Source organism: Metopolophium dirhodum, chromosome 7 (assembly GCF_019925205.1).
Source record: "Metopolophium dirhodum isolate CAU chromosome 7, ASM1992520v1, whole genome shotgun sequence".
Taxonomy (NCBI): domain Eukaryota; kingdom Metazoa; phylum Arthropoda; class Insecta; order Hemiptera; family Aphididae; genus Metopolophium; species Metopolophium dirhodum.
The window spans coordinates 34,921,589-34,948,160 of record NC_083566.1 but is presented as its reverse complement, the minus strand read 5'-3'; the positions used below and the strand labels follow the sequence as shown (position 1 = coordinate 34,948,160).

Genomic DNA, 26,572 nt, shown 5'->3' with positions numbered 1-26,572 from the left:
TCTATGATAAACGGTTGTTATAAATCAAATTAAAAATTACAATATAGATATACTTACTCTATCAAAAATATTTTACAATGTAATTTATTATTTTTTCATTAATTTTCATAAAAAATCCATAAAAAGTACAAATATATTAGGTAATTAATATTTATAAATTAACAGCTACCGCTATCATATTATACTTGAATAGTAATAGCATTAGTTATAAATACTATACTAGTATTTATAATCAATGGTAATAGAAAAGGACACCGTTATTAATTATTATATAATATATTATTTCCTTTTAAAAAAAATTTGGAACGGTTTTTAGCTCTAGATATTTTTTGCTGGGATACTGTTAACGGAACGCCGTTATAATTAAGAATACGTCGCGTCGGTACTTGAAAATGAAGTCTTGTAATGCATACGACGATATTTCGTTCAAGAGAAATCGGTTCCATAGATTCCATTCGAATCTGGGCCCTTTGAACAGTACGTCTTTTGGATTGGGAATTTTTGCCGAATTCACATCTACACCATTGTATTCCTCAAACCTATTATAAAAGAGACAATTTTATTTTCAACATCTCGCTACACACACGCACGCCAACGAAGCTCTTGAGTTTAATTCGGACCACCTGTGTCGATCTGGGAACATTTTTGGACACCAAAATATCGTCTATGGGATTTTTACTGTACAACAATCACAAGACGTCGAAATGACGGGGCAGCACTATATACGGAGCATATACATGTATACATAAATTTATATATTATTGTTTAGTGTATACGTTGTTTTGAATAAACTCCTCTCTATTGTCTTTACATGTATACATATTATAATATTATATTATACTGTGTGTCTGTTTTAAGTGGAGCCTACCCGTTTTGTTTGGTTGTTGGGTATATATATTTTATTTTACCTACCGCAGATCGGCTTCAAGTGGCCAAACACGTGAATTCGTGGGAATAGTGTGATTACGCACCTCTGACCCGTGGTGGATACGGTTGCTGGCATGTTATCCAAGCTGAACCATCGCAGATCGTTTACGTCCCTTGTTACGTCCGTGTATGTTCCACGCTCAAATACAGAGCTATGGATTTCCTAAATAAATTGATATATATAGGTTATGTATCTAACATCTTAATAGTCATCTGATAACTCAGTATGACAGTATATAACTTGGAACATAATAATTGTGCTATCGATGTAAGTATATTTTCCAATATGTATAATGTATATAATCTATATAATATGTTTATTTGCATATAAGCTATGTGCCACAGATTAGTATGACGGATAGTTAAGCGAGTAAGTTTCTTCCTGCATCATAACTATTTTTGTTATATAACACACAAATATACAACTGTGATGAGTATGAATATTGATATCAAAGATTAATTAAAAAACTTAATAATTGATTGGTATCAACCTGTATTCAATAACAGTTCCCATTTATACTAGGTACTTAGTACTTACTATTTAGTGTAAACTAGGAATTGGAGTCGTAATCTAAATAAATGGAACACTGTATCTATATAACAAGTATACAACTCTGTTATCATTGAACTTATCAATAGGTAGGTAGTAGGTAGGTACTCTTACATAACATAATAACAGAACAACATATAAACATAATAATTCATTTTTTATTTGCCGATAGAATCATAACTTATAAGTTATAAATTATAAATATAAATATTACAAATATAATTTTGAAAAGTATAAGTTAGAATTTGTCATTAATTAAATATATTATAATTATAATTATATTTTATTTATATATTTTACAAATTGTATGCAACTTATACTTTTAATAATTTTCAAAATTATATTTTCAATAATTTTTGCAAAATATAATATACTATTTTATTATTTAATATAATTATTATACTCATTAGTCATTACTATTATATTAATTAATGCCAACAATTGTATACTGCTATAATTATTATTATTTATTTATTGGTATTTTTTTTATACAACTTAGGTATAATATATATCTAATAACTTTCTATAATTATAACATAAAGACCTAAAATATATATAATATTAATTAATATTGAACTTTTTGTTTTGGCCGAAAAGGGAAGGGTTAGGTACGTTTTTGGTCGAAAACAGTCTCATCCATACTAATCACAAAAACATTGCCGTGTCAGCTAGTATGATATAAAAGCTGTAATAAATAATAATAGCAATAGATAATTGCTATTTAATCGATAGTCTAATCTCTGCAAATTTTCATGTAGGTACCTACTACAATTAAGTATTCAATAATTACTAAACATTATGATGGTAAGACTCGAGATAAACGAGTTATTGAGTGAGCTGTACGTATGGAATAAGTACCTATTTTATAACATACATCATAATCCGGAATTTATTCAATAAAGAAATTAAACATTTTCTAAAATTATGATATTTTGTACAAAAAATATACTAGTTTATATTATCGGATTGGCTTAGTTATATAAACACTTCGAAGTAGGATTTGTGAATACATTAGGAATCCATATGACATATACATCATACATGCGATGCCGCTATGGAACAAGCGGCAGCGGCGGCGGCGTGTGGGCCGTTTTTGAAAAAGTAAAAAAAAAAAATCGATAAACGAACTCATGCTGAGCGGTTGTCGGTATATTTTACGACGGGCGTATTTGTTTTTTGGCAAAATTTATAGCGCGAGACAGTTTTCTGGAGAAAAAAAAGTAATAATAAAAAAAAATTCCAACCGAATTTATTTATGACTGTTATATTATAATATTATTATTATTATTATATCGGCGCTGCCCAATAATGCGCCTGTATGTATACCTCGAACGTAATATAGAGGTAGGTACGTAACATTATTCGCGTCGTGCGCAGGCAAAACCGGAGTGGGTCTCGTCTCATCCTAGTCGTAAAAACGACAATAATATATACCTACCTACATAATGTGCATAAATGTAATATTACGCTACGAATAAATAAATAAAACGTTTAGATTTTTAAAAAGTAACGAACACAATGACGTTATGACGTGTATACATTATTATACCTATTTATATAATAACAATATGTAGGTACTATACGAATGATGATAGGCGCGCCCCGAATGTTGTTAACTGGTGTTATCGCTAATTTGTTATCATTACCGAGTCGATGGCCGAGGGTACGTGCAATATGGCCGAACACGTGGTGTCCGGGCCGTGAGTGTGACGCCGATGGCCGCTCAACGATGGATTGTACAGGCCATGCATGGTGATGTTCAGCACGTTGTTTGGCGTAGTCGACCCAATCCGACTCAGTCCGGCCGGACACGAAATGGTCGCGTTCAGGTGCGCGGCTTCCGACAGCAAATTCTGATTGCGTTCACCGATCGCCTTCAACGGGTACTGTCCGCACACCTTGACACGTGTCTCCGCTTCATCACTAGTGCCATCTATATGCGAGTATGGTGTATGATGAGTTCGCATATTGTAATCGTAGGTAGGTACATTATAATATTATGTTATAATCACAGGTGGGTATGGATAATGAATTAGATTGCTGTACGCCTGTGTCGCTTATTATTATTGAAATTGACGAACCTGTCATTTGCCACCGTATTTGTGGGCAACGGGAATTCGAGTATCTACATGATCGATAACAAATGTGTACAAAAATATTTCTTATGATAGGCAAGAATGAGACCTATAATTCCCACGAAAATGGCAGATTATGACTTCACATATTATTGTGAGTTAGCAAACTAGTTTAGTCATTTTTATATCTCTGGTTATAATAGTATTGTAGCTGGAGAGCCTAGGTAATAAGATTATGATCTCTAGTTCTAACCTTATATGGGTGACACCAATAATAATAAGCAGGTATAGCTAAACTCTTGGTATCGTTACGCATTTTTGTCATTTTCCTCGTTTTATTTTTGCCTTTTTTAAATCCATAGACGATCGATTTACGATTACGAATATATTAATATTCAATCACATATTAATGCTTAACATGGTTAAAACAGCATATTTTAACCAATTATAGCCAAGAGAGTGTATAACACCTCATTCAATTTGTTTTTGGTTTTATAATAATATACTATAATTATTGTTTTATATATGATAACCTATATGATAACTAAATTCATGAAATTGAAATGTTCCTTATGGATTTAAAGTTAACATCTTCATTGATTATTATTTATAATTTATATTTAGGTATATGCATTAATTATTAGCATTATTCAATAAACGTTAAAGTGGTGTTTAGGAGGTACCTATAGGCTATAGTTACCAAATTAAAATGGAGACATGATGTAAATGTCTTTATAAAACGCTTCTTTTTTAATTAGCTAAGTTCCTCTTTTATAATATAGGTCCATATATCAATTAGAGTACTGATTACATGCATATGTATCTTTATGCGCACAGTCAGAATACTATAATTGTATGATATACCTAATCATATTATATTATGTCACTCAAATAAAACACTCATATAATTAATATATACTGCTATATATTATAGACTGTCCGTCTGTCTAGTCAGAACATTTTTATATGTATAGAAATATCTCCGGTGTAAGGAAAATTTATCATGGACGGTGCGGCTCCATAGGTGGTGTAATTGAAAGACATATTAAGTAAGTTTAAATATTTTTATATTAATGTATAGGTAGGTATTCTAATATTGTTGAGCTAGAATAGTTGTGACTATAGAAGCTCATAAAAAAGTATATTTAATATAAAATCCTAATTTTTGGATGAACCTATCAGGCGGATAAAATATATTGTGTATCTTTCGATTTTAATGATTTATTACCATACACCAAAGGCAACAAGTCTACGACGCAGAGCCACGTCTGTTTGATATCAATTTTTTGATTGCTTGTTAATTTTGGAGGGGCTTGTTCAATTTCAGTCAGTGATTCAAAATAAACTAAAAAACAAATTAAAACAAATAAGTTAATACTTATTTAATATTGTAACTATTAACCAATTATTATAAGAGTACATACTTAAAAATTAAACATGTTGGGAAAATAAAAAATAATTTATTGTTGGCTATAGTCTATAATAGTCAATAATATAATATAACGATATATTAGTATATTATTACAAATATATTTATGATGTAATTATAAAATTCTACACCACGTTTTTTATAAAATATCAATTTTTATACAGGTACCATAGATATATTTGGTTCTTACGACTTATTATTTATTACGTAAGTAATATATTATATATTTATTTATATTTTATAAATAAAACAAAATGTTACCTATTATTTATTTCTTATTAGTTATTACTATATTTGTTTAATTTAATTATTCTTAACAACTCATAAAACACTTAAGTGTACAAATCATAACATATTTATTATTGATAACACCTATGCAGGAAGTGGACAGAGAAATATAGCAGCTGATAATTATTTAATTTGCACTATGTAGGCGTGCCCAATGCCCATATCCGAATAACTACAGGTGGTGCCTGCCGTATTTTTGAGCTCTCTTCTTAATTTGACATCTCTCCTAACAAGACAAGAAACCATAATAAATTATTATGAATGTACCTATTATAGGTATTAATTTAATTTCCTTTTAAACGATTTTATTGGTATAATGTATAATATATGGGGGACGGAGTGGCCGAGCGGACTAAGGCGTCGGTTGCGACGCGCACCGACGCCGGTTCAAAACCTCGGCCGCGGGTGTCATTTTTCTTCGGTCAAGTCACGGTGTCCGGAGAGAAGTGCCACCACCCCCCCCCCCCCCCCCCCCCCGGGCATGGCAGATACCTACGGGTGTCCATTAAAAAATCTGCCAAACTGTGTAAACGTATTTAAGCCTACAGTACCTTCCTACACAGTTAAAACCACCCAATGGCCTAAGTTGCCGCGGGTTAATTAATAATAAAAAAAAAATGTATAATATCAAATTCTATGATATATATTTTATTATGATTATAATAACAATATAACGTGTAATACCTATACAAATGTATAACGTCAGACGCCTATTATTTAAGTTATCGAATTCTTTTATTACTAAACCGAAATCAACATTTGGAGCCATTTATTGTTTTGTAAATAGAAGAATTAATGATTCCAAAAGGTTTTGGATCATGGTACTTCTCTTATTATAATAATATGAACGATGATTTTTACACACAAATGTAGAATGCTTAATGTTTTATGTTAGGTACATTATTTTATGACAACACGGAACCATTTTGTTATTAATTTTTTTTATCACGTGTTGCTTTTTGTTTAAGATCAACAGATAGGTAATTAGGCTTAACCTCTAGGGCCCTAATTTGAAAATGTAGTGCCTAGAAACAACCAGCACGGCTGCTCCCCTCGGCCCATCCTTCCTTCTCCAATCATCTTTTGCAAAGTCACAACTGTTCTGTTATAATAATTATAACTTGTATTGGTGTTAATGATAAATTATCGAGATACTTATAATGAGTATACATCATAATATTGTTAGTAGGTACTTAAAATTAAGGTATCTCATTACGTCATGCTAATATAAATCCAAATCTGTAATTTTTTGATTTTAATAATATGAATAAATCTAAGTCTTGGAGAAGCTTTTGAGAGAAGAAAATGTTTTTAAAGATTAAAGACTTAGCATCGTTAAACATTTTAGAAAAAAAATATTAAGTTTAAAGTTATTTAAATACTTAACACATTTATATATTCTATTAATTTAATTTATTTTAGATTGTGAGTAATGCAAGTCATATATTGGTACAGCCTAGACTTTGAATAGACTTTGTTCTATTTTTTTCAATTGTTTATCTACATTTTTAGCATCATAAGGAAACACCATCAAAAACTGCAGGTATCTGTAGGTACCTTGTCTGACTTTTTAAATTATATTTACGTTTATATAAATAATCTAAATGATCTATATTTTTGTAAATGTTCCGTTTATTTTTTAGATACATTTTATGAATTACCTGTATTTATTTAGTGACGTGTGTATTATGAAGAGTAAAATATCAACTATATGAACTTGTAAAGTTGAACTCGTGATAACGAAGTTAATAATGAGTTACAAATTGTCATCGTATATGTATATACCTAATAAAGATATTTTAATTTAGGTATAAATTATATAACAGTTACTTAGCATGGGATGAGAAGCAAACTTGTTGTATTCTACAATTTCGTCCAAAGGGAAATTCAAAGGAACTTCTAAATCAATTTTTCCACCAATATCCATCAGAGTAACGATTACATCTCCTACACTCAACAAGTTTCCATGAAACTCAAGGTATACATTGAAATTTAGAGGAAATTTGAGAGAAGCTTCCTTAAAAACATGTAACGTTAAACATTTATATCATGGAGATAGATTGTGCTGTGTTTAATAACTTACTAAATTGTTGATACAGTCCAAAAATAATATGAATTCAATACTTTTTTTTTCATTATTTGTTAGGTCTTGATCCATCGTAATACATATAAATTATTCAAAAATATCAAAAATAATATAGAAATATATTTGGTTGTAGGCATTCTGTTTATTTAATGCTATGACCACTCTTTATTATAATTACCTAGCCGGTATAAAATATTAAATTAAAATCAGCTAACACATGTATGTTATATGCCTATACTATTAGTTTTCTTCAATTTATTTTAAAATAAAATGTTTGTTTTTGATTAAAATAGATTTAAAGTTTATTATAAGATTCCTCATACGTTTCTTTAAGTGGAAATTAAAAAATAAATTAGCGTGAAGCCTCATATATTTCTTATGAATGAAGCTAAAATGCTTACGACACAATAACAATATAGGTATCTATGTATCTATTGATTTTTGTTATTTTGTTATTTTTAAAATATTAAACGTATACGTATTCTTATATCCATTCTTGTCACACTACTATTCGATATTGTATACGCCGGTATTGACATAATAGTATGTACTTATATTATAAGTTAATAACACGCTAATAGGTAATAATACTATATGATTATTGTTATTTAAAATATTTAGATAGGTAACGATTTGTATTTTAGAAAAAAATATAGTTCAACCTATCGTAATAATAGAAATAAATTACTAATCAATTTAAATATTTTTCTGTCTGTATATTAAATGGATTTTTTACATTTTATTGGTATACTACAAATTAAGTGTAACTGACAACTGTATAAGACATAATTACATACATTTCAATCGTGTAAGAAAAATACATTGTTACAATAGTTAGGTACTATAATTTGTAATGGGTTTCATTTTAAAACACAATTATGTCATTACAACAAGAGCGATGAGTGAACCAGTGCCGACTTTCTTTAAAAATTGTTTAATCAACTAATGAATAGATAGATGCTTGATGTATAATCTGATCGAGGGTTGTGAGAATGCCTGTCGCCATCATGCTGTAACTTGGATCATGGATGTTCCTACTGTTTAGGTTGATCTCCACGGTGTTTAATTTATGTAGAATTATAAGAGATGTAGGTATATATATTAGTATATTACCACCATTAACCAACAATACCAACTTGCCGTTAAGTTTTAAAATTTGAAGTGGAGGTGCTATATTTTATCGACGAAGAGTGAATAATAAAGAACTTCGGCGTTTGGTCAAAAAGAATGATTCCCCATATACTGACTACACTGCCTATTTACATTTTTGATTGTTTTTGAATCGCCAATGCACAAATAGTATACAATATGTCACAGGTGGAGTATATAATACTATATACAGAGGCCAATGATTGACATAAATCGTATTATTGAGCATTCACGCGGAACAATATTATGTAGGTACCTACATACAACCTCACAAGGTTGCCATGCAAGATTGTTTTTTTTTTTTTTCGTCAGACCGGCAAAAGAGGTAATATTAACTCAGTATATTATGTACGTGAAGATAATATAATGATCGACCGCGGATTATACCATTTATATACCTAATCCGTTTGTGGTGCGGCCGGGCGACCGACCGACGATGGGTTGTCCGTGGTGTGCACGCGTTAAACGGCGACTAGCAGTCTCGAGGTTTTATTACGTGAAGACTGCAGAAGAGGTTTTTATTATATTTAATACTCTATACATATACATACAGCTGTTGGTTCTTTCTCTCTGTCTTATTTAGTATTAATAGACATACCTGAGTTTTTACTGTGCACTTATAATTTATAAACCCGTTGTTTTTTCCTTTCCACCGGTCGTCGTATCTCGTTTCTTTTCTTCTTCTTCTTCTTCTTCTTATACCCGTCTGCTTCTCCTTCGTCTTATTTTTCTACGTGTCTTCCGTCTCCTTCTCTTCTTCCTTCTTTCTAGTCCCATCTCCGCCTCCCGCACAGCACACTCACGCATTATTATTATTATTATTATAGAGGCACTAGTCGCATTAAATTAACTTCGGTGTACGTGTGTGTGTGTGTGTGTGTGTGTGTGTGTGTGTGTGAAAGAGTTTATGCTATAGTGGATGTAAAAAAAAAAAAAAAACTTAGAGAGAAAACGAAATGAAAAAATATAAAAAGAATCTCGTGGTAATAATTTAATATAAATATAGTAGCGGGGGGATATTGAAAAGTCAAATAAAGAAGAATAAATAAATAATAAAACCAGAGCGTTTATAGCGTGTGCCCGATCTCTGCAGCCAGATAGAACTCTCGGCCGTGATTAATGGTCGGCCATAAAGTTCGAAGAAACAAATACCCCGAGACTTGGAGATTGATGAATTTACTGAGTCGGCCTCGTCCGAGCGGACACCTCAATGTCATCAAGAGATAATATAATGTTTTTTTTTTCTTCTTCTTCTTTTCGAAATCGCTCTTTATTGGTCGTAAACGTTTTTACCGTGCGTGTAATGTTTGCAGACGGCGGTGAATGGAATGCAATCGCAGAGCCGCCCGGCTTACGCGTGTCCAGCGCCTGATCAAAGAACCTGTGCGGTCCGCGTGGCGACGTAACTCGTAAGTAAGGGCTGCTGTTGATGTTGCACCGCGCGAGTGTAGGTATAGGAAGTTGATCCCGACCATTCCGTCTTTCATCTTTTATGCATATGAATATTATAATGCGTTACGCGTCCGCTGCGGTCGGTTCATTCTCCCGTCCGAATACAAATTTACCACGTTTGTTCGGCGCACACGGAATATTCTTCGAAACGCGCTATCAAATTATTTTGACAGCTATACGATATGGGCTGCGTACAAACGACGACGATGGAAATATAAACAAATTACATAATATAGTGTTATAATATTATATTATGGTCTTGGAGGAATGAAACGATAACATTTATAGGCCTATGGCCTAAATATTGAAAATTAACAACAAATCAATAGTGTGTTACCTTACCCATATATAATATAATACACTATGCTACAAAGTTTTGGACAAGTGGTGAAAAGATGTTAAATTTGCAAAACATCATGTTACTTGCATATGAATGTATGTAAATTATTTATGAAATATCATATTTATATTTATTATAGATTATTTTGGAGGAAACATTTTAGCTCTATACCCAATAAAAAATGTATTCATAGAAATAAAATAAAGTATAGGTACATATTATATATTATACGAAATATGAATAACTTTGGCATATGGAACGTCACTTATAACGTTTTGTAAGTGGATAATAACTATTAACTAATATTATTTCATTCAAACGTCGGTGGTAATTTTAAAGAAATAAGAATATTATTATATAACTAGATAACTAAATAGTATAGTTACTTATTTCCAAAGATAGTAATATTCAACTGTACGTTTTGAAGCGTTGTTTATATTATTACTTTGACTTCAAGGATAGTATTATTTACACTGCAAAACCGCTTTTAAATAATTCTAAAACATTATTTATAAATGTTTCGACAACAAATGCATGTATAATAATGTATGCTCTTGCCACAACCATAAATTAAAAAAAGTGTTTAACCGAAGTTTAAATTTTGTTTCATTTTTGTGATATTATAATACAATCTGCGTGGACTTTAAAGTACAGGTAGCGTAATATATGCCATTATAAATATAAATATATTATAGGTTCAAAACATATTATTATATCTGATATAGGTATAATATATACATACTTTTATAGTATTAATGTTATCTTAATTAGAACATTGTGTTATAATTAGCTATTTTACTAATTATTTTATGCTTATGGCACATAATAATTTTTAAAAAATGCTTACTATGTAGAAAGTTACCTATTTTAGGTACCTATACCAACGTAATAATATACTAATGTACTTACTTATTAATATTGTTTAGTGAATTATAGATTAATTTACTACGATATCTAACATTATGTACAGTTTATGCGTAATGACGTAGTGAATAATAGTATTTGTTTTATCAAACATGAAATAGAAAAAATCTACTGACCTTCTCATCAAAAAATATTATTTTTATATTTAAACCTCTAAAACCATTTGTAAAATAAAAATTAATACAAACGAGGAATGTGCCTTTTATAAAACAAAAACATTGTGTATATAAAATAATAAATATATTATAGTAAAATATAGTAGATACAATTTGAACGTTGAAAACGAATGATGTCTTTACAATTTATAGCATATAAATTAATAAAATATCGTTGTATGTACTGGCTATAATGAAGTAATGTAGGTATATTAAAAGTATGTAATACTCATAACTCATAACTCATAAGTCATGGCATTACAATACTTGTTACAAACGATTATATGGTATGATAAGTTACGGCTTATGTGTCATGAATATCATAGGCATCATTGTAATTATGTTTTTATACGACACATAGAAGTATATACTATAGTCTATTATAACTAGCTAAAGTAGCAGGTTTAGCCGGTTCACTGGATTTATTGATTATGATTAATCATTTCTTAAAGAATGTGAATTATTTCTGGTTAATTTGTTCAATAATTTATACAATTCAAGCAATTATAACTTTACTCTGAAATTATTAAAGTTATGTTGTTATGTATATTTTTAAGGTCATATTATTAGCAATGGAATTATGATTTCCAGCGTATTCAAAACCTTCTTGCTATCTCAAAATACCTAATGATTTATGTCTTAATAAATTTATGTCTGTAATATGTACCTATAATGTATATTATTGTATATTGATCTAATTTATATAATATTGTTTGTAACGTGCAGTAAATACAATATTTTATCTTTTTTTTATATTATGTATCTACGTAAAATATTTAATCGAATTCGATATAAATTCTAAATATTTATTTCAGTATTGAAATTTGGACTGGTTCTACAAACGACTAGGACGAGGAATTCATACATGAATTTGTATCCGTCATAACAATTATAGGTAATTAAAGTGAATTTTTTTTTATATTGAACCAATATTTATATTATGATTGATACCTCTATAAAAATGGTTCACAATATGTTGGTACATCTAAGTCAAATAATCAATATAAATATACACATGTGTGAAGCTAAATTCCCGTTAAAATTATTCCTGTTCTTAAGCTGTCTAACGTCCTCTGAGTTGTCTAGTAGCTATATTGAATGGCTGCTGGATGTAGTGTCGCTCTGTTTTATCTCATATTTGAGAGCAACTTGATGATTTTTTCTATGACTGTAGGTTGAAGTAGGCTGAATCAGCAACATATAATGAGTCATGAGTGTATAGTGTTGTTCCCTTCAAACCGATATGCAATGATAATTATTGTGTGGCGGACGACATTTTAAAATCATTGTGTGATTGTCACAAGTCAAATTCAGTTTCATAATGGCTATACGTACAGGAGATATTTGTTTTCTATAGATACCTACTTCGAAGTGAGGTCTGACTAGCGTCAGTGATTACTGACCTGAGGGGCGTAAACTTATTTCTAGTAAGATACGAGTAATCATCATGATGTAAACCTTTTTTTAAATTATTTACATAAACAAGAGGAAAAACGAAAAATTAATAATTACCAGTTATTTGTTAAGCATTCGTAATCTCCGCTGAGTATAGGTACATATTATATGTTATAACTTTATTTTTTACTATTAAAAATAAAAAAATTTGGATTTTAAACGATTTGGTTTTTGATGGGGTGGGCCGGGTGGGGGATGAGTATTTTTAAAATCTAAAAGGGAAGGTGCGTGGAATAAAAAAGGTTCGGAAACACTAAACAATTGAGTGGATACGCATTTTGTATTTGATCTGCGATCTTCTTACGTATCAACTGACATTAAAAATACGTAACAACGTTGAAATCAAAATATTTAATTTTAGAAATATGATAATTTTGCTATTCGATATATTAATTAAAATAACTGCAAAATTAATTTTTGACTTAAATAAAATTGTATTCAAAAAATAATTTTAAATAAAATTCATATGACATATTATATAAATATATAATTAAAACAGCACTTACAAGATCTATTCAACGTTTGTTACATAATGTATTAGACACTTATCACTTAGCTGTAGGCAGATTTTCATTACAAATAGGGAATTTTCCGAGATTATATAACCACTTTATAAAGCACATATTTTCACTAATTTTTTATTAAATAGGTATAATATTATACTTATACCAATAATGATATAATTGTTACTAAAGCTATGGCTGGTAGCTCAAATAAATATTTTAAAAAAAAGGATACGATCAACATTTTGGGCTTTTTTACTAAAAACAAAGAAGTTCTAAATTCAAAAAAAAAATTAATTAATTTACTAAAAAAATAAAAGTTCTTGTGAACAAAATTATATTTAATTTGAACTAGTTTGAATAATAGGTTTTAAACATATTATCATATTTACTATATTGTATTTGTAATAATGAAGGTACCTAATAGAATTAATAGATATAAGTAACTCGAAATTATAATATAGTAACGGGTAATCGTTTAAAAAAATCATTTAATTTTACTGCCTCTACCTTTTCAGTTAAATCGAGAAATACATTACATTACCCTGAATTACACACATACTTCCACGAGCCGAACAAACAAGATCAAGAGATCACGTTCATAAATAAAATGGACGATAATCACTTCATGTCAGTGCAACCGTCACGTACCGACGTTTATGCCTTTATCTTTACAAAATATGTTGGCCACACTAACTATAGTTTAATGATGACAACTCCACCTACATTTTCAAATCTATTTTCTGTTAACAATCCAAGATGTACACAAGGTTTTCAACATTTATGAATATAAACATAATATTATAATAAACCATTATAGAAATGATTATCTTTGATCTCAAAATATTCATAAAAAATAATTAATTATGTAGAGGTATAGGTATCTTTAAAAAAAATATTTTAATAATATCTAATTATAATTTATAATAGCATAATACTACTATTATGTACGAGTTGAGTCTGTTGATGTACCTATTTAATATCTAATATACCTACCTATAATATGTGTAGTATTGTGTATAGTATGTTATATATTATTTAGTGACTCATTAATTGTATTTCTATATGCATAAACATGAATAAAAATTGAAATGTACCATCGGCTATCCGTGTAACATTTGGTTGATGAATACAGTTTGAGTGGCTATTACTTAAGTTTTTATTATTTAAATTATTTTGTAATTCGATGAATCTTTGTAATTGTACTTTTAGAATAATTTTTATGTAACTTAAATCAATATATTTAATATTTGGATACTTGCTTAAGATGGCATTAGCTACCTACTATTTTTGTGTATTTTATTTTTTTTTGTCACTTGTTACCTACTACCCATATTATTTTCAATATTCAGCTTTATTTTTAATTATTTATTATTGTCTTAGCTTATTTTTTACTTTACATGTGAAATAATAATATTATGCCAAGAAATGCAGATTTATTTTATTATGAATAATGTAAAGAGGCTGATTTATTATTGCTATTTTCTAATATAATGCTAAAGAAGTAAGTAAGTTTTGTGATAGTTGCACCCATATCTTATCTCAAGTTATACCATATCATAGCCCAGAACATTATAAAGCATATAATACTATATATTTTATGAAAGTGTAAACAATGGCAATAACTATAGATTTATTTGAATGTGTAAATAATTTGAAAAATGTTGATGGGTTTGCATTATAAATATATTTTTTTATTTTTTTACATTAAAATAACTTAACATCGTTTTATTGTATAGATAAATACCTAAACGATAAACGAATTTGTTTGATTCCTTATCCACTATAGTTACCGCAATAAGTAATTACCATATTAAAATAATCGCGTAGTTTCAATTAAAGCGAAAAATGTGTTCAAATATGTAAATAACCCTGTTGCATCACAATCGACCGACCTTATCGCGTGACCGCTTATACATACAGGACACACACACACACACACACACACACACATATATATACACATTATTACTATAGTATAATATGTAGGTATATATACTGTACAGTTATGCCTACCATCACGGTTGGTAATACCAAGTATTATTTTGATATCAAGTTCAAGGTAGCTATACCCGAGAATGAATGCCATATTTTGTCCGTCGTCTAGCAAAACTTTCCGTCAAAACGAGTAACTAAATACCTAGTACAGAATCCCCCATCGAATATCCATGCAATTGTTTGTTTTTGTTTTCTAGTATCCATTTAAAATTTAAACACGCAGATCACGTAAAATAAAATGTTTTTGAAAACATTGTCGGAGCTGAAATAAAATGTATATAGGTACACAATATTTATCGATCCGTCGGGATAATATGACGATTGCTCGTAATTCTGGGCGATAAAACCAGTCGCATATCGCGAAAACGCATTGTGTGGCGAGACCCTAAAAGGATTCGGTCGTGTATAATTTATTTACCATAGGGGTATTCCATTGTCTATGATAATATTGTATTATAGTGCACTAACTAACCACGGAGATTCGTCACGAACCGATCTGTTTCGACGACGGTCACAGAAATGATTATAATATACAGGTGTATACATTGTGCTCGGCGGCAATGGGTCCCCCCCGGGGGCGATAATTTGTGGTATTCATTTTTTTTCTTGTCCGAATTTTACGCACCAACAAAAATAATAATATCATATTATTATAATAGTATTGATGTCGGGCTTTGTCGCACGCGGTCTTAGCCTCAGCTCCTCCTCGTGCCGGTGTTGCCGACAAACGTCGTTCGCGATTAAGACCGCGATGGAAAGCGTTGTACGTGGAACCCAGTGCAGGGTCATACTTGTTATATAGGTACACCGACTATCGCCACCCACGCGTCAATTCGTGGGTCGTCTGCAGCAATGAGCCTCTGGTGTACAAGTGTACAACACCAACAGTGGAATTTCAATTTTTCTCATTCTGATTGTCTGCACCACCGCCGCTGCCGCCGCCGTACCGGCGTTTACCGTAACTAATCCGATCACACAAGACACATATCATTATAGCAGGTATACGTATACACATTCACACACACACGAGTAACGTATATAGGTAAAAACAAGTGATGTATATTATTCCATTTGTCGGCTCGTCGAACAACATCATCGTCATCGTTGTCGTCGTCGTCGTCGTCGTCGTCGTCATCATCATTGCGCACAAGCCTCGCGGTCATGCTGAAATAATAATAATAATAATAATAATATTATTATTATTATGTATTGCCGGACACTTTACTATACATATAAGTATAATACTTGTATATACCTACGAGATACTCACAATGATCATCTGTTATATTATATACGTTTCCTATAACGATTTTTTATTATTATGATTATTTACGTTCTAATAATTAAAACGCGATTCACAATGACCGCAGCTTCCACATAATACAGATCATCTCTTCAACAGTATCCATGTGTACTCGAGCGGTCGCGCGCGCGTTATTTATTATTGTTGTTGTTGTAGTGTTATCTCTCTTTCTCTCTCTTTTTCTACGCGCGTGTGTATCTGTGTGTGTGTAATTGTGCGAGTGTGTGTATACGTATGAATTTGTTCGATATTAATGATTCCATTGTGTCAGCGATGAACAAAGAGCACAGGTGCCGTGGGAACGCGGCGGTATGTCCTTTTTAAAAGTAATAATTAGAAAAAGAAAAAAGGAGAAGGGAGTATGAAAAAAAAGACAAAAATAGAAAAGTCGAACGATTGTCTCGGGCAATAGTGTCTAATAGGAAAGCGACCCGTAGCGGGGCGGTGGAGGTAATCATTGCAATCGTCGTATGCTATATACACGCGCAAACGTATATCTATAATATTATAATATGTTGTACATACATAGGTACCTTTAAACCACCAGCAACAGGTAGCTTACCCTTACCATCATACCAACCCCCTTCTTATTCATCATGGAATTTTAACCTTCGTATTTAGGGGTTCATCATCTCGAATATGAGTAAATATATAAAGTGCATCTACCTATATGTGCGTGGGTGTATAATCATTGGCGGAAATCGGGGGGGGGGGCTTAAAGGGCCCCTTCAAAAGTCCGTCAATCCCTCCTCCTTTTTTATTTTTGTAGGATCGAAACCCCCCGCTCATACTGATATTAATAATGTTGGTCCCCCCAGGAAATTTAATGGATTTCACCTATGTGTATAATATATAGTGATGCTTGCACGCGAAAAATCTTGAGATATGAATGAAAAATTCAAAATGAAAAATAGGTGTAAAACCCCCAACGATTACATTCTATTTACATAAAAAATGATTCTATGCTCATTTCTATAGGTATAAAAATATTTGTCAATACCCCTTAATATAATTTGGCTATTGTGTTTAATGATGTGACTAAGTACGTTTATAAACAAAATCAATATAATAAGCACAAGTGGAAAAAGGTTGGCAAGTGGGTGTCGCTCTGCTGTATAGTAGGTTACAAATGGGTCACTGTAACGGATGGTGTTCAATTTGAATTCAATGATAAATTATCATTATATAAGAAAAACAATTCTGAGCGAAAACGGCCAGTAAGCCTATGATATTACCAAGTATATTTGATGATATTATTGTGAATAAAGTAATTTATATATAACCTATTTACGTGGAACCTTGTTTTAAATTTTCAATCCTTAGATATAAAATTTGACATTTTATAAATTTTTAACTACAAAATAATAATTAAATTTTAAATTTGGTAAATCTTGTAAAAATTCGAACTTTAAATGCTTGTAAAAAAAAATTGTGCCTATGTATTTTTAAAATTTTTTAACTGATATAACAATATATCAGAAGCCTTGCGTTAAATTTTTCCGCTTTTTTACCCAACAAATAAAATTGTATTTATATTTATAGAGAAAAAAACTAAAAAAATTGAAAACTGACAATGTCCGTAAACAGCTCAAAAAGAGTCAAAATATTTTCAAAATTTTAAAGTGAAAATTTAAACATTTAGTAAAATATTCATGTATCTACAGTTATTCATTTCTGAATAACAACAAAATAACAAAACCGCTACATGAGAAATCAAGTGAATATTCAATATTGTAAAAATATGAATTTCAAAACGCAAATTTAATTTGATTTACTCGTAGACATTTTTTTTGATAAAGGTAGACAATTTTATGAATGATCAACTCAAAATAATTTACTAATTTTCGTGATTTTTCCGTATTTTGTCAAGATTTGAACTTTAAATGCTTATAAAAAAAAAAACTGTGTCCAAGGATTTTTAATATTTTTTAAACGTCATTGTAACAATATTGTAGAAGCCTTGTATTAATTTTCAAGCTTTTACAAATAAAGTTTTATTGACATTCATAGAAAAAAAGACTAATAAAAGTAGAAACTGAAAATGTTTCTAAACAGTTCAAAACAAATCAAAATATTTTGAAAATTATATTGTGTATAGAAAATGTAAATATAAAAAACCAGTGAAAATTTTATGTACGAGAGTAAATACGTTCATTTGCCGGCGCTTTTGAAAACTATTAAGAATTTTAAAATTCGACCTCCCGAATGCACCAACTAGATTTAATTTCCCATCGAACAAGATACTGTTGAAGAAAATCGAAGCAGTTTTACTGCCCCGAACCGTGATGTCAGACACAAAAATAAAAAATAAAAATAAAACACACATCATTGTAAAATCAATACATCGCTCCGCTCAGAATCTAATACCGTTTGATACTTTTAATATCTAAGCCCCTTCCCTATTTGTGCCTATGATAATAAGTACCTATTAATAAGATAGTATCTTAAAAACAGTATCGGTTATTAATTTTTGCCATATTATTAAAATGTAATGACATGAAGGTATTTCGTTTCATGCAATAAAGTCTGATTTACATTCCATATTATTCAATTACGATTAACAATAAAGTAAGAGATTGTCAACTCGATGCACACGATTGTATGTATGCCTACACGAAGAGGCTTGATCTTTAAGTATCTTTACTAATATTTGATATATTATTAACCATGAAAACCGTTTATTCTTAACCGTACATAACTTTTTGTTCTTGATTTTAGAGTGAAGCTTTCATAAAAAGAAAATATGTATCCCATGTTAAAGTTATAATACATTTCTATCTGTAGCTTCAAGTATAATTCTTAAACTATGAAGTTATTAAAAAGACTATTAAAATTACATATTCGTGTATTATTATTTATCTTATAACATAAGAATTTTGGTATTTTGAGTGTACGTGGTGCACCATATAAACGATATGCAGTGGTACATAGTACCTATTTTATTAAATCGTTTAAGGGCCTCCTGAAAGTGGAAAACTTCTTAAATCCATCCATATTTTCACATTTTCGTCCTTAAAGATAAGTCAGTAAAAAAGATTGATGATATTATATTATCGTTCATCTTTTTACTTATTTTTCTATAGTCTATAATATTGTAACAGATTGTAGATTATACAATGAAAAAATAAAATAAAAATGTATACTATTTTATACATATCTGTAGTATTGTGTTAGTGTTGAAAATGGTTTTTTTTTTATTAGTCTAAAGCATCGGAAACTATGGTCATTATAATTATCTGGTTGATAGGGGAGGGGGGGAGGGGGGTGTTATGGTTTTTGGTACAGATTTTGTGGGGGGGAGGGGCGCAACTGCGGCCAACAGACACGCCACACCAGGCTCCTAAAAATGGTTTAAATGAGCTTTGACACTAACAATTCACATTAGTATACTGTTGATAAAATTATATAAAGTATTTAATAAATTATATCATAGATTACGAAATGTTTTTAAAATAAAATTTACTTATAATTTATTAATTTATACAGTGTAATATTATTCAATATTAGGTATATATTGTATATATTTATGTATATACGTTTAAATATTAAAGCGAAACATATCATTTTCTTATAGATGTATACATTATTATTTATTACAATACATACAGCTCATAATACTGTCTAATGTATTGGAAATAATTTCCAAATATTCAATTATTCAGTTACTATATTATTGGTAGTGGAAAACATAAAACATGAGCAATTTTAACCAGTATATAATATTGAATTGTAAGTCGTTAGTACATCAAAATACACTTTATCTAAGTGTTTTAAATTTATTTTCACAGTTGAAAAAGGCGGAATAAAGGGGCTCGTTGTAACTCCCAACCCTTCAAATATAAATCCGTAAAAATATAGATTATATAGAGTGAATAGAAGTAAATGGTAATACAAATATTATTTTTATTATTTATATTTTATAATATAAATTTGATTATGTTGGCTAAGTATTCAAAATAAGTAGGTACATTGAAAAAAAATTGTGAACAGATTTTCAATTGTAGCCTGTAGGTTTTTTAAAATTGACTCGAGTATAGTTATAGGTTAGATAATCAGTTAACTTGCAGTTGTTATGTTAAATTTGTATTTTATTTTTTTTTAATATGGCGATTTTAAAATATATAAAAGGATACGAAAATTGGCTCAAATCCGACTTTCGTGTATTGATTTTTATTACTAAATTATAATCCCAAGTACCTATCGATATTTTGGATACGGTCCAATGATTTGTTTTTACATTTACGCATATGTAGAAATGTAGTGTTTGATTAAATTTGTTTTACATTCGAATAAGTATAAATTATAACAAACAGTTTAGTATTTACATAGAAAAGTTGTATATTAGACAGTATAATGGTTTGAAAAATGAAAAGGATTTAAGGATTGATATATATACTTAAATAGTCAAAACACAACAACAAATTATAAAAGCTACACGCGTTTATCAAATACCATTGAGTACATCAATACTCATCTAATAATTATACCTACGATAGGTACTTGTTAAATGTTAATATAGTATATCAATAGAGAAATAAATAAATATTAACTACTAAATTATGGAATTGTTATGGTTATATCTAAATTATTATTAATAGTCAATACTAGAATATTCGAGAAAAGTTCTATTTATAACACTTTCATCGTGTTCAAAAAGTATACAATAGTAACCTTAGTATAGGTAGCTTAGTCAAACTTACAATATGTATTACAGTATTGTAGTATTATATTAAATGTAAAATGACCATCTAAATAGTCAAGAGGAGTTAACACGTGCCACTTTCATGAAATTGTATACATTAATCAACCGCACTCCGAACAACATAATGTGATAACGCGAGTAGCATCACTTTAATCTAGTTACATTGTGTGCTCGCAAAGCGACGACCGTATAGGGCGCGACGGCCGCCGCGGTGGCAGTGGCTTAGGGGTTGTTTGGCAATAACACTGAAACCGTCATTAGAAGGTTCCTTTTATTTGTTATTTTTTTTTTTTTTTTTGAACCCCTTTTTCCGCGCGACCCTCTCGCGCGCGGGGCCGAGTTCCAAACGAATAGTTTCCACCCTCGCTCTCGGCCAATATAATATATATAACGACAGCGGCACACGATGATTTTCGGGCAGTGTCTTGTAACGTTCCAAAATTATAGTCCATATCCTCTATTTCTCGTTCACCGGTCTTATATATACATGATAATAATAATATGTACGTACGCGCGTATAGTATGTAACTATATTCCCTGTATTCACCCTCAGGTTCCTTATTGAGGTTCATTTGGATTTTATTTTTTTATTTGTTTCATTCTATTATTACACGCACACACACACACACACACACACACATACACACACACACACACACACACACACACATACACACACACACACACACATTATACTTTGTGCCCGCGCACTTCTTTCACGGGAATCACATCCCACCATGATGCGTAACAATGCAACCTTATAGGTGTATACAGGTGCGACGGCAGCGGCACTTCACCCTGCGTGCCGGGTTCATCTTAATGACAGGGCACACCGCTGAAGCGCGGGCAAATCACACCGTCGAAATCCCGCACTTAATATCAATATACGACGTGTGTGCATTATTATAATAAACACAAATGGGGGGGTGTTCTTTAATATATATATATATATATATATATATATAAACACGCCTACCATACATAGTTTTGGTTCGATTTTGAACTATTATTATTAGTTTTTTTTTTTTTTCATCTTCATAATATAACAATAGGTATGAAATGAAAAGACGATCGAATTATTATTATTATTAATCCCACCGAATAGGTACCTATATATAACATATGTATAATATATATATATATGTGTGTGTGTGTGTAATGAATTACATATAATGCGTACGTGTCTCGCGGATACAGTTTGTTATTTGGAATGCTTGTTATGTACTTACATACCTATGTGGCTGTAAATAATATATATAATATATATCATGCTTATAGTCGACTTTATGTATAACATCGTAGTCGCGCGACGTATATAATTTCGACCGTTAATGCCGTTTTATCCGGTTCGACTATCTTGTCCGTCCCCCGTACCCTCCCACCGACCACTATTATAGTATGTTGTTCGGCGTAATTTTTACAGTTTCATTTACACCATTGGGGTGTGCACCGGCACGTCCACCCCATTTCTACTTACGTACGAAGAGTGTGTGGGTGTGCTGCAGTGTAAAAGCGTTTTCGACGTTATATATATATATACGACTTGCCGATTTATCATCGTAATAATATTTATGCCGGCTAAATCTAATAAAGAAAATTTTTGAATTTTAAACGGCCAACGCTGCCGTTTCCAAGAGGGCACTAATGTGATTGCTTCCCTACAATAAACACAGCGCAAACGGCCGCGGAAAGAATAGCGATGCGCTTGCTCGCCAACGATAGGGGATGAACGCGCGGAATAAAATAATATATAATACGACCCAACCGGCGTGGCGGCTGGGTGGTGGTGTGGTGGTGGGGGGGAGGCGATGACGTTGACAATTTATTACGTGCAATTAATTCCATGTATAGTTTATGTCTTCATCGGGTATATATTTATACACATATATAATATTATGTGTATGTATGGTTGCTGTTGAGATGCCAAACGGAGATGGTATATAAATATATATTATATTCGTAACCGAACGTTTTCGAGTACAGCCCTCGGGGAACGATCCGTTGGGATATAACATTATTATTTTAATAGTCGTTTTTATTTTTATACTCTAAACTCGGACAAAATGATGACCGCTCGTTCGGCACTATACACAATATACGTCTTTAACTCGCTGCAATAACAATAATACTGTGCAGCGTTGCACTGTCTGCACGAGCAGGCCGACCTCGGCTGCATTTTTTTCTTCAATATTTAACCCACGAATATAATGTTGTGTTTAAATGTTTTTAAATATTCGAACACGTTGGACACATTTCTGAATATTTTTTTTTAAAAGTTCTTAGGTTACTTTTACCTACCTATTTAAAACATATTATGTATTTATTGATATCGTTGTATCCATATACATGTGACTATAACTTATAATTTATGAGTGTTTGTATAATATTGGGTTAAATATGACCGTATGTTATAGGTAGGTACATGCTCCCAGAACAATACGATACTAGACACTTGTTATTTAATTTCAAGCAGATTTCACAGATTTGTGATCACCTAATACTAATTTTTATGCGTAGCCTAAATTTTTTTATGTTTATTTTATATTAAATTAAATGTATTCTTTAGGTAGAACTCAAACAATAATTCCATTATTTGCGTAGGTACCTATTATAGTTAAAAGTTAAAACCAAAATTATGATACTAATAAAGTTGCTATAAATAATAGGCATACCTACGGTAAATTAGTAAATACTTGGCAGTTAGCATATACCTAGTTATTGTCATTAATAAACAAAATAATTAGCTACCTAGTAATCGAATAAACCCCTTAAGAGTTATCATAAATGTTTAAAATATGTCATTTTTTAAATTCATTTTCTACGTTTTAAATTTCATAAAGAATTATAATATTGTCTATGATTATCCTTATTAAGGCCTCGCCTGTCACCTGGTAACGTAGTCTTATGATTTTTCCCCTCAGAAGTCTACCTAAATACAAGATTCAGAACCTTCGATGGGGTTTGGATATACTGTTTCATGAAATAGGCATTGAAATGGTTTCACGTAGGTTATAGTTTTATAAGAAAAATATCAGTAACCCATAAAAATATGATACTATATAGCGTAGACCTAAGGAACTGAATATGAAATCTCGATTTACATTGTTAACTTAGTGCTAATAAAAATATGACTGGAACGTGCCACATCAAAAACGATATATACGGATTCCCCCTAGTGAAAAATCACAAACACTTTCCGCACTGTTGTTCAACCCCAGATAATTTAATGAACCGTAGAACCCAAAACATCTCGTATTAACATTTCGTACACATAACAAAAAAATTATTCAGATGTACTTATTTAACCGACTCGACTGTAATGTTTTATTTTTTTTTTTATATAAAACATAAAATATAATTTATCGTTTATGATTTTCTGTAGACTTGGGTATTTTTTTAAAATATACATATAATTAATTGTTTATTATTTACTGTTAATTTATATAAGTATACCTATTTTTTCAAAAAAAAATATAGAACTAATTTTTATCCGTATCATTTTTTTGTATCCAAGTTAAATTTAAATTGAATCTGGATTCCTAAAATATATTCTAATAATTATGTGTCATAAATGATATTATTTACTAAATTAGTTTATGATTATACGGAGAGAAGAGGACTATTGGATTTATAATTATTTCTTTTTGTTCACACGGTTGTTGGTTAACAAAATGTCCAAAAACAATATTACAGTCGATTTCAACAAAATCTTGATACATTTTTTAGTAAAGCGATTTCTACTCAGAATCGTTAATTGTATACAATAATTTATTATTGGTTTTAAATATTAAAACATCCTGTCAAGTATTTAAAATAGTGTTCTCTTCTTATAAGAATATTATCAATATAATAATTATAATTATAAAATTATAAAGTTTTGAGTTGAAACATACAAATCTAAAATATTCTTGATACCCGCTAATGGATTAGCATAATATGCGGAACGGAATTTTTATTTTTCAACATATTATTACAGTCGTAATTAATAAAAAGAATAAACGGAGAATTGTAACAACATTTGTAACTTTGTACTGGATTACGAAATTATCTGATCGTAAAACTGGACATTTAAATAATGTTTATAATTACGTCATATAGATATAGTCCATTACGTCATTACCTACCGCATCTAGTATAGTATAGTCATTAAGTACCTACTCATTTAACTCGATACCGGATTTACCTATTACCTATAATAATATAATAGTTAATAATATACGAATAATCTGTTAATACATTCATATTTAATGACCATAATAACAATAATAATAAATCGCTAATATTTAAAATTATACATTTAATATTTAATTAGTCATAATATACAAAGTAAAAAAAAAACCAGAAAGATTTTTTGTAAAAATTATGAAAAGTGCACCTGATCACCCGAACCACGGTTATTCACCTAACCACGGTCTAGACATTTATCATTCGAACATTTGATTAATAACAGCGACAATATATAAATGTTACATAAATTAGAAATATTCTTAAATAATACATTAATACATACATACAATTATTGCGATCGTTTAACGACGTAGTAGTGACTATAGTGATGTCCATCGTCAACTGCGTATGGGTTGTACCAACCTCTCTATTGGTATTTTCTCCTCCGTTTTTATAATGCTATTTTATTAGTATGATAATTAGTATTGAAACGTCAGGTCGAAAGATGTTAATGTCTGTGGAATGCAGCTGAAACTGTCGACCCTCGGACGATATTATCGGTCGTATCCTCGGAACGTAGACGCTAATTGGACAGGCCTCTTTGTAATCGTCCTCCTCGTAACAATAATTATTATTATTAGAGTTATATACGCTTCTTCCGTCAGCCGGATGTCGAAAATTATTGCATTTGTACAAGACTCGAAAAATCGTTCTCACCGCCGCAGATGGGTTTTGTATATAATAAATATATATATATATATATATATATGTACCTACCTATATATTTTATTTTATTTTTTTCTTGTCGACCGCTAATGATATTTTTTTCATATGGAATACAACAAAAATGAACGTCTCTTGATGTCATCCCGTACGTAATTATAACCTTCGTATGGAAGAGAAAAAAAGTATTATTCGATTATTTTTCGGAGCATTAAAAGACACGTTAGATATGTCCTCGGGGCGGTTTGATGATATATAGTTTTTGGCAAAAATACTCCCACTACCTACTTTAATTACTTTTTCGTCGTATAATACCCCTATATAACTCTACTGCTTTGGTGGTCCA

The 26,572-nt window shown here is 30.4% G+C and overlaps 1 protein-coding gene across 1 annotated transcript in view; it reads right to left on the bottom strand.

Annotated features, from left to right (window-relative positions):
- The window catches only part of LOC132949705 (uncharacterized), a 33,156-nt gene extending 6,584 nt beyond the window's left edge, over positions 1-26,572 (bottom strand). The window contains exons 1-6 of the mRNA XM_061020716.1: positions 26,281-26,572; positions 25,851-26,118; positions 4,781-4,897; positions 3,124-3,410; positions 972-1,090; positions 387-539 (exon numbers count right to left, since the gene is read on the bottom strand). Coding sequence (XP_060876699.1) covers positions 387-539; positions 972-1,090; positions 3,124-3,410; positions 4,781-4,897; positions 25,851-25,899 — 725 coding nt within the window. The 5' untranslated portion in view covers positions 25,900-26,118; positions 26,281-26,572. The remainder of the gene's footprint in view (positions 1-386; positions 540-971; positions 1,091-3,123; positions 3,411-4,780; positions 4,898-25,850; positions 26,119-26,280) is intronic.